General features: G+C 38.8%; 1 protein-coding gene across 9 annotated transcripts in view; it reads right to left on the bottom strand.

Annotated features, from left to right (window-relative positions):
• Window positions 1-29: 29 nt before the first annotated feature.
• DYNLT2B (dynein light chain Tctex-type 2B) overlaps window positions 30-17727 on the bottom strand; it is a 28482-nt gene continuing 10784 nt past the window's right edge. For 3 of the 9 annotated variants that reach the window (XR_015163928.1, XR_015163927.1, XR_015163931.1), the window contains 3 exons: window positions 16884-16976; window positions 9569-9632; window positions 30-179 (listed from right to left, as the gene is read on the bottom strand). Coding sequence is in view for 6 of the 9 variants with exons in the window: in XM_086400701.1 (XP_086256827.1) it covers window positions 12807-13050 (244 nt within the window). In the remaining 3 variants the exon portion in view is untranslated. Of the gene's footprint in view, window positions 180-9568; window positions 9633-10422; window positions 13051-16883; window positions 16977-17727 lie in introns of those variants that run through there. The other 6 variants (XM_086400712.1, XM_086400757.1, XM_086400765.1 and 3 more) reach the window with 2 other exon arrangements.

The following is a 17727-nucleotide window of genomic DNA, read 5'->3' as shown; positions in this document are numbered from 1 at the left end:
ATTAAAATAAGACCTAAAACTTAACAGACTCAGTTGCCAAACTGTTCACTTTATTTTGTCAAGATATTTATTTAACAATGTAAAAAAGTTCATATTTCTTCATAGTCATATCTTTTTCCAGCTTTCAAGATTCAATAGTAGAAACAGCCAAATGCTGCTACAACACAGAATAAACTGTCCTAAAAAAAAGAAAGCAAACATGAATCCATTGTTAGTATTTCAGTTAGTACCAAAGGACAGCACAGATGTGAAATTAACATCATCTCAGATCTTTACCAGTTCTCAATCATGAAGACTTTCCTTTCTTTAAGAAACAGATTTTCCAGAGTATAGCTAGAGATTTTCTTGCCTCAGGATAGCTACAAAGTTGCTAACTAAAAGGGTAGGATGGTTAAATAATAGATTTTCTTTTTTTTTTTTTTAAATAATAGATTTTCTGAATGAAAAAAAAAATAATAGATTTTCTGAATGAAGAAACATAATGCAAGCTAATGTACTTTATGTAATGTTTATTATTAAAATAAGTATTCCCATTTTTCCTGATTTATCAAAGAAATAATATAATTAAAATGCTTTGAGTTTCTTAAACTATATGCATTACCAAATCCAAGCATGTTACAGTATCACAGATAAAGAAAATACAGCACCTTGTCATAAATTCTGGATAAGGACAAATGATGTCTGGTTGTTTGTTCTTAACTAATAAAATATAACTGTCCACCTTTTAACTCAGAATCTGAAAATGTGCTCCATATCCTATAAATTTGTTAAAACATGTTTTAGGTAATTAGAGGTGTTCAACATGCCTTAGGGAGAAGGCAATGGCACCCCACTCCAGTACTGTTGCCTGGAAAATCTCATGGATGGAGGAGCCTGGTAGGCTGCAGTCCACGGGGTTGCTAAGAGTCAGACACGACTGAGCAACTTCACTTTCACTTTCTACTTTAATGCATTGGAGAAGGAAATAGCAACCCACTCCAGTGTTCTTGGCTGGAGAATCCCATGGACGGAGAAGCCTGGTAGGCTGAAGTCCATGGGGTCGCACAGAGTCGGACACGACTGAAGTGACTTAGCAGCAGCAGCAGCAGCAGCAACATGCCTCAATTCAGTTCAGTTGCTCAGTCGTGTCCGACTCTTTGCTACCCCATGAATCGCAGCACGCCAGGCCTTCCTGTCCATCACCAACTCCCAGAGTCTACTCAAACTCAAGTCCATCGAGTCGGTGATGCCATCCAGACATCTCATCCTCTGCCGTCCCCTTCTCCTCCTGCCCCTAATCCCTCTCAGCTTCAGGGTCTTTTCCAATGAGTCAACTCTTCACATGAGGTGGCCAAATTATTGGAGTTTCAGCTTCAGCATCTGTCCTTCCAATGAACAGCCAGGACTGATCTGCTTTAAAATGGACTGGTTGGATCTCCTTGCAGTCCAAGGGACCCTCAAGAGTCTTCTCCAACTCCACAGTTCAAAAGCATCAATTCTTCGGCACTCAGCTTTCTTCACAGTCCAACTCTCACATCCATACATGACCACAGGAAAAACCATAGGCTTGACTAGACCGACCTTTGTTGGCAAAGTAATGTCTCTGCTTTTGAAAATGCTATCTAGGTTGGTCATAACTTTCCTTCCAAGGAGTAAGCATCTTTAATTTCATGGCTGCAATCACCATCTGCAATGATTTTGGAGCCCCCCAAAAATAAAGTCTGACACTGTTTCCCCATCTATTTGCCATGAAGTGATGGGACCAGATGCCATGATCTTAGTTTTCTGAATGCCTTAGTACCTCCTAACCCATCAACCTCACCTCCAACCTGGCAATGATGCAAGAAAATATGAGTTCAAGTACGTGATTATTAACCAAAAGCAAATTCTTCAGTTAACCCAGTTCCCTGGCTTCTTGGGTGGGATTATTGTGTTCTAAAATAATGCTATCTGGCACCTAACTGCTGAATAACCATAGACTGGAGGACACTGGAACCCACTGAAAAAAAGGTAACCCACATCAAAAACAAAGAAGAAGCTGTAGAGATGAAATGGGAATCCGAGTTCTTGTTTCTGGAGCCGAAGAATGAACTTCACGAACACGCAAACACTTAGGGTAGCAAGCAAACAGGATTTATTAAAGAGAAGGAAAGTATAAAGCTCTCAGCATAGACACTGAGAAGAGGGTAGAGAGTCACCCAAAGGTGGGACTAACAGCAGTATTTATATCCTTAATCTGTACATTTTTGGTCAAGATGCTTAGCTTAACATCTTTATGGCTTCTCTTGATCCTTGAATTAATTTTCCACCCTTTTTCATGCCACCTGGCCATTTTACAATGGACCAGATGTATGGATTTAAGATTAATAATCATCAGTTGTGTTTCATAACAAACAAAGCTAGTGGAAGTGATAGAATTCCAGTTGAGTTATTTCAAATCCTAAAAGATGATGCTGTTAAAGTGCTGCAGTCAATATGCCAGCAATTTTGGAAAACTCAGCAGTGGCCACAGGACTGGAAAAGGTCAGTTTTCATTCCAATAGCAGAGAAAAGCAATGCCAAAGAATGTTCAAACTACCACACAATTGCACTCATCTCACATGCTAGCAAAGTAATGCTCAAAATTCTCCAGGCCAGGCTTCAATAGTTTGTGAACCGTGAACTTCCAGATATTCAAGCTGGATTTAGAAAAGGCAGAGGAACCAGATATCAAATCGCCAATATCCACTGGATTATAGGAAAAGCAAGAGAATTCCAGAAAAACATCTATTTCTGCTTTATTGATTACACCAAAGCCTTTAACTGTATGGATTACAACAAACTGTGGAAAATTCTTAAAGAGATGGGAATACCAGACCACGTTACCTGCTTCCTGAGAATTCTGTATGCAGGTCAGGAAGCAACAGTTAGAACTGGACATAGAACAACAGACTGGTTCCAAACTGGGAAAGGAGTACATCAAGGCTGTATATTGTCACCCTGCTTATTTAACTTCTATGCAAGTTACATCATGGGAAATGCTGGATTGAATGAAGCACAAGCTGGGATCAAGACTGCTGGGAGAAATATCAATAACCTCAGATATGCAGATGAAACCACCCTTATGGCAGAAAGTGAAGAAAAACTAAAGAGCCTCTTGATGAAAGTGAAAGAGGAAAGTGAAAACGTTGGCTTAAAACTCAATATTCAGAAAACTAAGACCATGGCATCTGGTCCCATCACTTCACAGCAAATATATGGGGAAACAATGGAAACAGTGAGAGACTTTATTTTGACTGGCTCCAAAATCACTGCAGATGGTGACTGCAGCCATGAAATTAAAAGATGCTTGCTCCTTGGAAGAAAAGCTATGACCATCCTAGACAGCATATTAAAAAGCAGAGATATTACTTTGCCAACAAAGGTCCATCTAGTCAAAGCTATGGTTTTCCAGTAGTCATGTATGGATGTGAGAGTTGGGACTGTGAAGAAAGCTGAGTGCCTTAGAATTGATGCTTTTCAACTGTGGAGTTGGAGAAGACTCTTGAGAGTCCCTTGGCCTGCAAGGAGATCCAACCAGTCCATCCTAAAGGAAATCCGTCCTGAATATTCACTGGAAGGACTGATGCTGAAGCTGAAACTCCAATACTTTGGCCACCTAATGCAAAGAGCTGACTCATTTGAAAAGACCTTGATGTTGGGAAAGATTGAAGGCAGGAGGAGAAGGGGACGACAGAGGATGAGATGGCTGGATGGCATCACCAACTCGATGGACATGAATTTGAGTAAACTCTGGGAGTTGGTGATGGACAGGGGGGCCTGGCATGCTGCAGTCCATGGAGTTGCAAAGAGTCAGACTGAGCAACTGAGCAACTGAACTGACTTTGATGTACGGGCTTAAGATTAATGATCATCAGTTGTTTTTTCCTCAGGCATATGGAACAGAAGTTAGTTACTTCCCTTCCCTGGATCTGAGTGCTGATAATTTGTCACACCAAGCACACATTCCAGGAATTGGGAGAAAGGATATAACTTTAGGCTAATGGAGCCAGATGTTTATGAAAACAAGATTGAGGTCTCAGAGTCCTACACTCACTGCCTAGCAATTTCTACCTCAGCTAGATGGTAGGAAGGGCACAATCATTATAAAATCAAATACCATACTCACCAGGTAGGTGACTCACAAACTGGAGAACAATAATACCAAAAAAGTTCTCCCATTGTTGTCAAGGTTCTGAACCCCACTTCAGGCTTACCAGCTTTCAGATCAGACAAAGGAACTAGGAATGCCCAGGGAATTTGACCTCAAGGCCAGTGGCATCTTATTATAGGACTTCCACAGGACTGGGGGAAACAGAGACACCAGTCCTGGAAGGCACAAACAAGATCTTGTATGCACCAAGACCCAGAGGAAAGGAGCAGTGACCCCATAGGAGACTGCTAGTGTTGGAGGGTCTCCTGTGGAGGCATGGGTTAGAAGAAGCTCACCACAAGGATGGGGCACTGAAAGCAGCAGGCCAAGAAGGTCCCCCTTGGCATAAATCTGCTTGGAGTTCGCCATTAACCCTACCATAGAGCCCAGAGACCCCAGGGCTGGGTTGCCTCAGGCCAAACAACTAGTAGGGTGGGAGGGCAATCTCACCCATCAGCAGATAATTGGATTAAAGAAAGGCTCCGTCTCACCAGAGCAAGACCCAGTTTTTCCCACTGCCAGCCCCTCCCATCAGGAAGCTTACACAAACCTCTTTGCCTCCTCCATCAGAGGGCAGACAGAAGAAGCAGGAAGAACCACAGACCCACAGCAGTTAAAACAAAACCACATTACATAAAGTTAATCAGGATGAAAAAGCAGAAAGTTTTGTCCCAGATGAAGGGACAAGATCAAAACCCAGAAAAACAACTAAATGAAGTGGACATAGGCAACATTCCAGAAAAAGAATTCAGAATAATGATAGTCAAGATGATCCAGAATCTCAGGAAAACAATGGAGAAAATGCAAGAAATGTTTACCAAAGACCTAGAAGAACTAAAGAACAAACAGAGATGAATAATATACTAGAAGGAACCAACAGCAGAATAACTGAAGCACAAGAATAAATAAATGACTGGGTAGAAATCACTGCCACAGAACAAAATATAGAGGAAAGAATGAAAAGAAATGAAGAGAGTCTAAGAGGCCTCTGGGACAACAGTAAACTCACCAACATTCACGTTATAGGGGATCCCAGAAGGAGACGAGAGAGAGAAAAAGGCCCTGAGAAAACATTCAAAGAGATAATAGCTGGAAACTTCCATAACATGGGAAAGGAAATAGTCAACCAGATCCAGAAAGCACAGAGTCCCAGGCAGGATAAACCCAAGGAGGAACACACCAAGACACATAGTAATCAAACTGACAAAAATTAAAGATGAAATAAAAACAGCAACAAAGGAAAAAGGACAAATAACATACAAGGGAACTCCCATTAGGCTATCAGCTGATTTCTCAGCAAAAACTCTACAAGCCAGAAGGGAATGGCACGATATATTTAAAGTGATGAAAGGGAAGAACCTACAACCAAGAAGACTCTACCCAGCAAGCCTCTCATCCAGATTTGATGGAGAAACCAAAAGCTTTCCAGCAAAAGTTAAGAGAATTCAGCACCACCAAACCGGCTTTACAACAAACGCTAAAGGAACTTCTCTAGGCAGGAAACACAGAGAAGGCAAAGACCTACAGAAAATAAACCTATACATCTGTGTCTCTTTTGCTGTCTCACATACAGGGTTATCATTACCATCTTTCTAAATTCCATATATATGTGTTAGTATACTGTATTGGTGTTTTTCTTTCTGGCTTACTTCACTCTGTATAATAGGCTCCAGTCTATTGGACTCTGTGCGAGAGGGAGAGGGTGGGATGATTTGGGAGAATGGCATTGAAACACGTATGATATTATACATGAAACGAATCGCCAGTCCAGGTTCGATGCAGGACACAGGATGCTTGGGGCTGGTGCACTGGGATGACCCAGAGGGATGGTATGGGGAGGGAGGTGGGGGGGGTTCAGGATGGGGAACACGTGTACACCCGTGGCAGATTCATGTTGATGTATGGCAAAACCAATACAATATTGTAATTAGCCTCCAATTAAAATAAATAAACTTATATTAAAAAAATAAAAATAAATAAATTTCTAAAAAAAAAAAAAAGAAAAGAAACCTAAAACAATTAAGAAAATGGTAATAGGATTAAATGCACTAACCAAAAGACACAGACCTGCTTGGCAGATGAAAACATGTGCATGGATGATGTATTTCTACTTACCACATCACTTCGCTTGACCCCCCCAAATTGTATGTAATTATTTTATATTATTAGGTTAATCATGTTGCCATTATGGTTGGCTTTTATTTTTTGTCTGGCTACTGACTGAAAAAACTGATAAACATCTTTTATTATTGTGTTTATGTAACTATTATTCACTTAATACCACTGTATCATGATTGGTCAACAGGAAAATAATAGCACTCTATATCCTGCAATCACTTTTTAAAATCCAGATGCATATCAGAAATATCTTGGAAATTTTTAAAAAATACAAATGCCCGGGTATTGCTTTTTCTTTCTCCAGAGCTCCAAATATGTTTCTAATGAGCATTCATGTTTAAAAACAATTGGACTATATGATTATCTTTATTTCTTTCTAGTTTGTTTCACTTTTTCTATTTCATATTCAGCGCTCCCGTTTCATTTAGTTTATGTTTACCAATTATTCCATTTCCTTTTTTCTTTTGATGTTCTTTCTCAAGCATAGTAGAAAAGCTTTTGTACACTTATATACAAATAATATGTATAATATACGTATTTTAGAAAACTTATGAATTTTTGCCTAACTAAAAAATTTATGACATTTTGATTCCACTTGTTTGACTTAGTATGAATAGAATGCCAGATTCCTAATTTAAATAAGTAGATATGCAACAAGCAACAGAGGTTTACTGTATAGCACAGGGAACTATAGTCAATATCTTGTAATAACCTATAATGTCAAATAATTTAAAAAATATTATATGTGTATATGTATAACTGAATCACCTTGCTGTGCATCTGAAACACTGTAAGTCAACCATACTTCAATAAAATATGTATCGCTAAAATAAAATAGTACTGTCTGTGGTGAGGAGCACCTATTTTTTGTTTGTTTTAATTTCTAATCCCTTATGAATGATACTTTCATAAAATAAAATAAAAATTATTAACTAAGAAAATGAAAAAAGAAACATACAAATACAACCTAAACTTCTTATTAATTAGACTCAATGAACATAAAATTACTCTGTCAAATTCCATGAGAGTTTCTAAACCCTTACACATAATTTATGTACTTATCTTTCTGAAGACATGTACCAAACAATTTGTAGACTGGCATTGGTCTTATAGACCCCACCTTTGATTGGCACTGTTCTTCCAGTGCCACCCAGAGTTCTTCACAGGAATTGAGCCCTGGCTATCCACAGTAATCAGTTCAATAATATGCTTTTCTCTCCCCTCTCTCATTTCCTCAACTCCTACTGGCCCTTCCTGGGATTTTCTCCCAAATAAACAAAATACTTTAAGCACTGAAAAATGAAGCCTAAATAAACACTCAATAAACTGAACTAAAGATATAGTAGACTAAGTTAGCAACCTAGACCAGGCTCTCAAAAATGACTTTTAGACACTTACCCCATTAATCCTATATTCTAAATCCAGATCCTGATCATCTTTACTAAGTAATAATTAATAAGTAAAATTTTAAATTGCATATTGGTTAATATGAGTATTGTCTAGTCTCCATGGGTTTCTAAGCTCTTGACCAGCTGAAATCATGACTGTCTTTTTGTGTGTGTGTGTGTGTGTTTATTTTTTAACTTTACAATATTCTATTGGTTTTGCCATATATCAACATGATCTGCCACAGATATACACGTGTTTCCCATCCTGAACCCTCCTCCCTCCTCCCTCCCCGTATCATGCCTCTGGGTCGTCCCAGTGCACCATTTTATTCCTAGCAATAAAGGAATTGAGTTATGGGTTATCCCCTACTTTCTTCTCTACTTTCTAAATGTAATAACAGATTATAACAAAATCAAAACATTAAAATATAAGGCACATAATAGGAGCTCAGGATTATTTGTTGAATGAATGAATTGTATCATATAAGGACTCAGGGAAATATGCAGTTTTCAAAGAGCAGGGAAAACCACCACCTGAGTTTGACCCTTCTCCCAAAGAGCTGATATTTGAAGATTTGCATAGTACTTCCCACTGCCCTGGTGGCTCAGACGGTAAAGAATCTACCTGCAATGCGGGAGACCTAGGTTCCAGGGTTCAATCCCTGGGTCAGGAAGAGCCCCTGTAGAAGGGAATGGATACCCACTCCAGTATTCTTGCCTGGGGAATTCCATGGACGAGAAGCCTGGAGGGCTACAGTCGATATGAGTCGGGCACAACTGAGTGACTAACCCTTTCCCACTGTCCATCCTGTGATCTTCAGGTTAGTTGAGCATAAAATAAAACTTTGGTAGGACCATAGAATTTTAGAGCTAAAAGGTACCTTAGGATCATCTGCACCAGCAGCTTCTATACCTGGCAGTAAGATAATCATGTGGAGAACTTTTTTAAAGAATCAGATTCCCTGATTCAACCCCTGGCTTATTTGATCAGAATTTATTGAGCAGAGCCCTGGCACCTATATTTTAAACAAGTTCCTCAAATTATTCTTAGTCACCCACAGCCAGTCTTTAGGAATATCTAATACAGCTTTCTCATATTACTGATACAATCAGAGAAAAGCTCAATGACTTACCTAAAGTCATTCAATTAGAAAGTTACAGCACTAGAAATGGGACCTCTCCCAATTCACTCAATCTAGTTCTTCTCTTCTACTCTACTATACTTTAAGTCTGACTCTACTAACTCACAACCTGAGAGCATTTGGATAGAAGACAGGATCCTTTCTGGAAATAAGCATAAAATAACAACATATGTTTAAAATATATGAAATGTTCATGTCAATAATGTCCCAATGTTTAAATGAAACTTCTTTATAAAAATTCCTCTGTACTTTTGCTTAGTTTTACTAAATAGCTTTAAGATAAAGTAATTAATTTTATTACTGAAAGAAAAATCACCTTTGCTCATGGAATCCCTGCCACCCAAATTTCTTTGCAGCTTAACAAACTGCTGTCTGTTAGCACCAAATAAGTAGTATGCTATTTCTACATTCAAATTTGTGAAGAGTTACATCATCAGTAGATATAAAAGTGTCCTTATCTATAAGCAGCACACTAGGCTTCTGATTTAGTAACACAAATGGACAGTAAAATCATCTTATCTAGAAGTAGTGTCAGACAAATGTCTAAAACTAAAGTGGCCTCAGGAACTTCTCTGGCAGTTTGGTTATTAAGACTCCACACTGCCAATGCAGGAGGCATGGGTTTAATCCCTGGTTGGGGAACTAAAATCCCACATGCTGTGATGCCAAAATAAATAAAGTGTCACCATATCTTAACAAATATTAAGGGATTTGATCTGGAATGCCCACGTGTCCTTAAGATAGGCAAAAAAGGTTTCCAGTAGACTTACATTCATGAAAACATCATGAGTACAGTTGTCAGTGTCAGCATCCCAGAAACAGCGAGCAGCCATGCTAAAAAGTCAAAGAGTAGAGAATTATCAACAATATAACAAGGACCTGAACCACATATATCTGCCATAAACAAAAGTTTCCCATGATACATTCTTACATACCAGTGCTTCCAAATCTTTTCACAGAATGAGATGACATATAGAAAATCATATTTGTATAGCAAAAGATCCTGGGTACACTAGAAGGGACTGGAGTCAGATGAGGCTGCTTGCAGCTGGAGGTAACAGGCCCAGGGGTCTAGCAGCCTCAGACTCTGACTGGCTGCTCAATGGCTGAAGAGGTGGATACCTTGAAGTCTAAGGCAGTCAAGGTGGAAAGCTCTGTTAAAGATTATTTCAGGTCAGACTTTTAGAGGAAATAATACCTAGACTTATGGCTAATAAAATGGGCTCAATTCCTGCACAATAATATGAGAAGGAAGGTCTGGAAAGGACCAACAAATTATTTAGTCCAATCTGTTCTAGGAACCAGAGATCAAATTGCCAACATCCACTGGATCATAGAAAAAGCAAGAGAGTTCCAGAACAACATCTATTTCTGCTTTATTGACTATGCCAAAGCCTTTGACTGTGTGGATCACAATAAACTGTGGAAAATTCTGAAAGAGATGGGAATACCAGACCACCTGACCTGCCTCTTGAGAAATCTGTATGCAGGTCAGGAAGCAACAGTTAGAACTGGACATGGAACAACAGACTGGTTCACAAATAGGAAAAGGAGTACATCAAGGCTGTATATTGTCACCCCGTTTATTTAACTTATATGCAGAGTACATCATGAGAAATGCTGGGCTGGATGAAGCACAAGCTGGAATCAAGATTTCTGGGAGAAATATCAATAACCTCAGATATGCAGATGACACCACCCTTATGGCAGAATGTGAAGAAGAACTAAAGAGCCTCTTGATGAAAGTGAAAGAGGAGAGTGAAAAGTTGGCTTAAAGCTCAACATTCAGAAAACTAAGATCATGGCATCAGGTCCCATCACTTCCTGGCAAGTGGATGGGGAAACAGTGGAAACAGTGTCAGACTTTATTTTTTTGGGCTCCAAAATCACTGCAGATGGTGACTGCAGCCATGAAATTAAAAGATGCTTGCTCCCTGGAAGAAAAGCTATGACCATCTAGATAGCATATTAAAAAGCAGAAACATTACTTTGCCAACAAATGTCCATCTAGTCAAGGCTATGGTTTTTCCAGTGGTCATGTATGGATGTGAGAGTTGGACTATAAAGAAAGCTGAGTGCTGAAGAATTGATGCTTTTGAACTGTGGTGTTGGAGAAGACTCTTGAGAGTCCCTTGGACTGCAAGGAGATCCAACCAGTCCACCCTAAAGGAAATCAGTTCTGAATATTCATTGGAAAGACTGATGCTGAAGCTGAAACTCCAATACTTTGGTCCCCTGATGGAAGAACTGACTCATTTGAAAAGACCTTGATGCTGGCAAAGACTGAAGGCGGGAGGAGAAGGGGACGACAGAGGATGAGATGGTTGGATGGCATTACCGACTCAATGGGCATGAGTTTGAGTAAACTCCGGGAGTTGGTGATGGACGGGGGGCCTAGCGTGCTGCAGTCCATGGGGTTGCAAAGAGTTGTGACTGAACTGATCAGTGCATAGGATCCTAGAGAAGAAAGGGACAATTCTAAACTAGAATTCAATCTTCTAACTAATTCTATCCAGTATTATCTCTACAGGATGCTATGCTGCCTCTAAATTCTAAAATTAGCCATTCTCCTCTCCCCAGTTAATGGATAAGAACAAATGTCAGTCAAAATAAAAGTCTATTTGAAAATGGAAACAAATATGAAGAAGTTTTAGATTACTAAATGAAATTACGGTATTTCTTAGAATGAAATTCTGTGCAGCCATTAAAGATTTTTTACAAAAAAAAAAACTTTTAAGAACATGAAAAGATATTCACAATATAATAAGTTTTAAAAAGTAATTTTAAATGTTCTATTTTTTTTAATGTATGTATATGATTCATCATTAACATTTATTGAACACTACTTTGTGCCTCATTGGTCTAAGTGCTTTATATTAACTTACTTAATCCTATGAGATAGGTACTATTAATATACCCATTTAATAAATAGGGAAACTGAGAAATTAATAAATTTGTCTAAAGTCATTTATAATATATAGTAAGTGACAAAGGTTGGCTTTGAACCTAGGCAGTACACGACTGAAGTGACTTAGCAGCAGCAGCAGTTCAGCTTCAAGCCTGTAGAGAAAGATATACACGTACCATACTATATTCGTTCAATTTTAAAAGCCTTTTTCCCCTGACTTTTACATAGAATAGCTCCCCCCAGCCTAATATTTCACACATTCTTAAATCCAAAAAGTTCTACCTATTTCCAAATGGTAACAGGATGAATCAAATTAATATACTTAACTGATCAATCAATAAGTATTTATTTAGCAAGTATCATATGTCCAGAATCAGTAAAACCTGGCTTTGTCCTCAAACAATTCTCAACTTAATTTGGTGAAAAAAAATAATACTCATTAAAAGAATAAGATAATGTATTGTTGGTGCTGTTATAGGTTATTTAGGATTAAAAGGGATTATATTGTCTATGCCAAGCCTCCAAGTCCAAGTTGCACAATAGTTGAATTAAATCTGTAGAAGTGCTGAAGAATTTTAGAGAATTTAGAGAGGACAAAAAGCCAAAGAAGATTTCATGAAGGAAGCAGTACTTAAGCTGAGTAGAACCAAGTGTAAGAATAAATATAAAAATGTATTTAACCAGTATTTGTTGAGTATTATATATAAGCAAAGTGCTAGGTGTAAATGATACACAGATGCACAAAACACAATTTTACTTTAGAATTGCAGTCTCTTTACACAATTTCCCCAAAAAAGGAACCAGAGCTCCTTGGAAAAATGGCCAGTTCTAAGACTGTGGCTGAAAATGTACAAGATAAACCTGGGATACTTAAATCATTTCAAAACCCTTGGCTATATAAAAAAGAATGTTATATTCATTTAAATATATATACATATGTACATTTTTATATATTTATGTATATATATATATTTATAAAATTATGTCAAAAGACTTAGAAGAAATATGATGGAACAGTTTGTAGGTGCCCAAATGCTCCCACCAAGTCAATTAGAAAAAATAAATAAAATGAATCAGAGAGCTGCTGAAGGAAATAAAGACTAGGAGAGCCAAAATTCCAGAGAAAGGTGAACCACATGAAGTAAGCTGAAACTCTGAAGCAAAGTTCTCCCTGAGGCACTTACCAACTCTAAGCACAGAGCTAGAGGCTGAGAGCCTGGGCTTTGTCCAGGAAAAGGACCAATTACTGAGGGAAAAAAAAAATCAGCAGGACTGCTGGCAGTCTTGCAGGGCTGGGGAGTTGGGGGTGGCATAAAACTGGAGACGTTGAAGGGGCCAAGATCCCTGTGAAAAAGGAGAGAGTAGAACTGAGCCTGTCACTTGGTAGGTTCCCCCTCAAGACATGTGTTAAATTCTGAAACTGTGCATGCAGGAACCTAAAAAGCTAAACATGGTAGGCAAAATAATGGCCAAATATGTCTATGTCCTAAGCCCCAGAACCTGTGAATGTGATATTACATGGCAAAAATGGCTTTACAGATGTATAATGAATGATATTAAGATGGGGAGATTATCCAGGTGGGTTCCATGTAATCACGAGTCCTTATAAAAGAAAGAGGGAGGCAGGAGGGTCAGGGTCAGAGAGACATTTGAAGACACAATGCTACTGGCATTGAAGATGGAGGAAGGGTTTGGAGCTGAGGAATGCAGGTGGCCTCTAGAAGATGGAATAGGCAAGGGAGTGAACCCTCCCCCAGAGCCTCCAAGAGGAATACAGCCCTGCCAACACCTTGATTTTAGCTCAACAAAACCCATTCTGAATGTAGGATTTCCAGAACCGTAAAAGAACATATTTTTGCTTTTCTAGGAAACTAATTCATTACAGAAAAAGCCTTTGGAATGAAGCGGAGTTTAACACTCAGAAGAAAAGGACTAAAAGTCAGTAGATCAGGTTTCAATGAACACGCCAGGTTCTTGGTTGAAAGATTTGGAGGGCTACATTCAACAAAGAAGGGTGAGGTAAAGATGGAGAAAGCCTTATCAAAACAGCAACAACCCAACCTCAACTCAGCTCAGTATCTTATTGGATTCAGGTAAGTAGACCATATTCTACCTGAATAACAAAGGAATGGTAAACCTTTTCTGGAGGAAAATAATATTATCTGCAAGTTTTACAAGTTTTAACACAATATCCAGGACTCAAAGTAGGCATGCCAAGAGACAGAGCCATATGAAAGATTAATAAGACAAAAAAATAGTCAAAGAAAACAGGCTAACACACAGTTCAGAGACAAGGGTAAGCACTGCTAAGACCAAAATGTAAAAAGAGAGGAGAGAGGGAGGATGGAGAACATAGATTAAAAAATAATTTCACTAGACAATTAGAATCTATGAAAAAAGATTTTAAATGGAAATCCTAGACTTGTAAAATATAATAACACGTTAGGAATTCAGCTGGTGGGTTTATTAATATCAGATTAGACAGAATGGAAAAGAGGATTAGTGAACTGAGGGACAAGTCAATAGAAAAATACTCAAACTGAAGTACAGAGAACAAAAAATCAGACAATAGCATCATAAGAGATATGTCTGCTACTGCTAAGTCACTTCAGTTGTGTCCGACTCTGTGCGACCCCATAGACGGCAGCCCACCAGGCTCCATCCCTGGGATTCTCCAGGCAAGAACACTGGAATGGGTTGCCATTTCCTTCTCCCGTGCATGAAAGTGAAAACTGAAAGTGAAGTCGCTCAGCCATGTCCGACTCTTAGAGACCCCATGAACTGCAGCCTACCAGGCTCCTCCATCCATGGGATTTTCCAGGCAAGAGTACTGGAGTGGGGTGCCATTGCCTTCTCCAAGAGATATGTGTATTACTGTAAAAAGATCTAAATATTTGTAACTGGAGTCCATAAAGGACAGCAGACAGCAAGGAAGCAGAGGCAATATTTTAAAGGATAACAGCCATATATAGCACCCAGATCTTAGTATCTAATGCCATTATCCAAGAAAATGAATCAAGGCTCCTTAGAGAAGTGGCTGATTCTAGGGCTGGGGCAGGGAATGGATAAGGTAAGACATCTTATAGTGCCAGTAAATAAGGATGTGCTCAAAAACCCCACAATGGCAGGGTATGTAAAAGGGACCCAGGAGTCAACCGAAAGAATTCCCAATGGCCAAAGCTGGAACAATCTGAGCCATGAAATAAATAAAGTAGAACTGGATTATAATCCAAATTATAAATTTTCATAGTCCAAACTGAAATAAATGAATGAATAAACAAATAAATGGGAAAGAAACAAATCTTCTATGCTGAAAAATTCCAAATCATTTGTATAGACACTCTGCTTTCAAGGAGGTGGAATATAACTGCTTGCTCCTAAAGTGTGGGTGGCACGTAGTGATTTCTTTGTAAAGAGTACAGTATGGAAAAGGAAAGAAAGAGTAACTTTACAGTGGACAATCTGACAAATACTACTCAGATAGGTATCAAAATTAACATCAATAGTAACATATAATACTAACAACATGTACCCTGAAATAATACAATGAGAACAGCACTTTACCTCTGTGATCTTCCTCCCCAAAATTTATAAATCCAGGCTTATTATGAGCAAACAAATCCCATTTGAGGGACATTCTACAAAATACTTACCCATACCTCTCAAAACTGTCAAAGGTCATCAAAACCAAAGAATATCTGAGAAACTGTCATAGCCAAGAAAAGACTAAGAAGAGACATGTAATACGGTACCCTATATATGATCCTAGACTGGAAAAATGACATTAGGTAAAAACTAAAGAAACTGGAATAATATATGCACTTCAGTTAATAATAAAGCATAAATATTGGTTCATTGATTGTGGCAAATGAGAAACGCTGGACTGGAAGAAACACAAGCTAGAATCAAGATTGCCAGGAGAAATATCAATAACCTCAGATTTGCAGATGACACCACCCTTATGGCAGAAAGTGCAGAGGAACTAAAAAGCCTCTTGATGAAAATGAAAGGGGAGAGTGAAAAAGTTGGCTTAAAGCTCAACATTCAGAAAACAAAGATCATGGCATCCGGTCCCATCACTTCATGGCAAATAGATGGGGAAACAGTGGAAACAGTGTCAGACTTTATTTTTCTGGGCTCCAAAATCAGTGCAGATGGTGACTGCAGCCATGAAATTAAAAGACGCTTACTCCTTGGAAGGAAAGTTATGACCAGCCTAGATAGCATATTCAAAAGCAGAGACATTACTTTGCCAACAAAGGTCTGTCTAGTCAAGGCTATGGTTTTTCCTGTGGTCATGTATGGATGTGAGAGTTGGACTGTGAAGGAGGCCGAGCGCCGAAGAATTGATGCTTTTGAACTGTGGTGTTGGAGAAGACTCTTGAGAGTCCCTTGGACTGCAAGGAGATCCAACCAGTCCATTCTGAAAGAGATCAGCCCTGGGATTTATTCGGAAGAAATGATGCTAAAGCTGAAACTCCAGTACTTTGGCCACCTCATGTGAAGAGTTGACTCATTGGAAAAGACTCTGATGCTGGGAGGGATTGGGGGCAGGAGGAGAAGGGGATGACAGAGGATGAGATGGCTGGATGGCATCACTGACTGGATGGACATGAGTCTGAGTGAACTCCGGGAGTTGGTGATGGACAGGGAGGCCTGGTGTGCTGCGATTCATGGGGTCGCAAAGAGTCGGACACGACTGAGCGACTGAACTGACTGAATAGAAGATGTTAATAACAGAAGAAACTGGATGTGAAATATTTAAGAACTCTCTGTACTATCTCTGAAACTTTTCTATAAATCTAAACTATTCTAAGATAAAAGACTTGTTTAAAAAAAAGAAAAAATGGTTAAGACTTTTCTCAAGCTGATACGACAAGATTCAAGAGCCCGCAAATTCAAGAAGTCCTAAGAACCTCAAATAGAATAAATACAAAGAAAACCATGTATATCATACTAAAAAGGCAACGAGAAAAACATTTTAAAGTGGCTAGGAAAAAAGACACATCACCTCCAAAGGAACAAAAATAAGACTCAGGGCTGATTTCTCAACAGAAACAACTGAAATCAGAAGAGAGTGTAATCATAAGTTTAAAGTGTTGAAAGTGGAAAGGCATTTATGTTTTCCTTCTATCTCTTTCTCTTAAGGAATGTGGATAAATGTAGTATTGAGTCACCTTCAACGATACAGATGAGGACATATCAGGGCAAGACAGGAGAGCCCATATCCTTGACACCAGTGAGGCACCTCACCAGGCACGGACTCTTATCTGTTTTAAGAAGAGAAAAAAAGCCAACTGAATATCTTATAATATTAAAGACCTTCAATGTTTAAATGTGCTATTTTATTATGATAAAAAAGGCCCTGATATTTTAGACATAAATATTGTTGTATTTACAGATGAAATGATATGATGACTAGAATTTCCTTCAAAATAATCTGATGGAGGCAGGAAGAGTAGGTGGAGGTATAAATGAAACAACATGAGTGTGTGGTTGATAACCTTAAAGCTAGGTAACAGACACACACAAGTTCCTTGGTTCTGCAGTTTTGCATACGCCTGAAATTTTAGATGACGAAAGTTTTAACAGGAGGTAAGGGAGGCCTTATATGCCATGCTTTAGAGTTTGGCCTGATCACATTTAACAGTCAGTCAGGACAAGTTTGAGGCGTTTATGCTTTACAAGGTTTGAAATAAACTCTACAGAGTTTAAGAAAAGTAAGGGCATACTTCAGGGACACTAGTCTTGTGTGTGAATTGCAAAGGAGAGAGATCAGAGTCTGGAAGTGTTGATAAGGGGGAGCTAAGCAACCCTGACATCCAGGTTACAGTGTTTGCAGTGAGGTAGTCAGGGCTACATAAAAGAGGACTCCACACTTTAAGCAGGGGAACCTGGGTAATACTGCGGGAGACAGAGAAATGAAAATGTCTGACTGATTTTGGAAGAGGAAGGAAAGAGAAATATGGAACTCTATTTGAACACACTGAATCTGAGGTGCTGCTGCTGCTGCTAAGTCGC

The sequence above is a fragment of the Bos grunniens genome, chromosome 1, assembly GCF_055505025.1.
Source record: "Bos grunniens cultivar Pamir isolate PY7600 chromosome 1, Bosgru_T2T1.0, whole genome shotgun sequence".
In the NCBI taxonomy this organism is placed as follows: Eukaryota; Metazoa; Chordata; class Mammalia; order Artiodactyla; family Bovidae; genus Bos; species Bos grunniens.
Note: the sequence above shows the minus strand (reverse complement) of the source record. Positions and strands in the feature narration are given on the sequence as shown.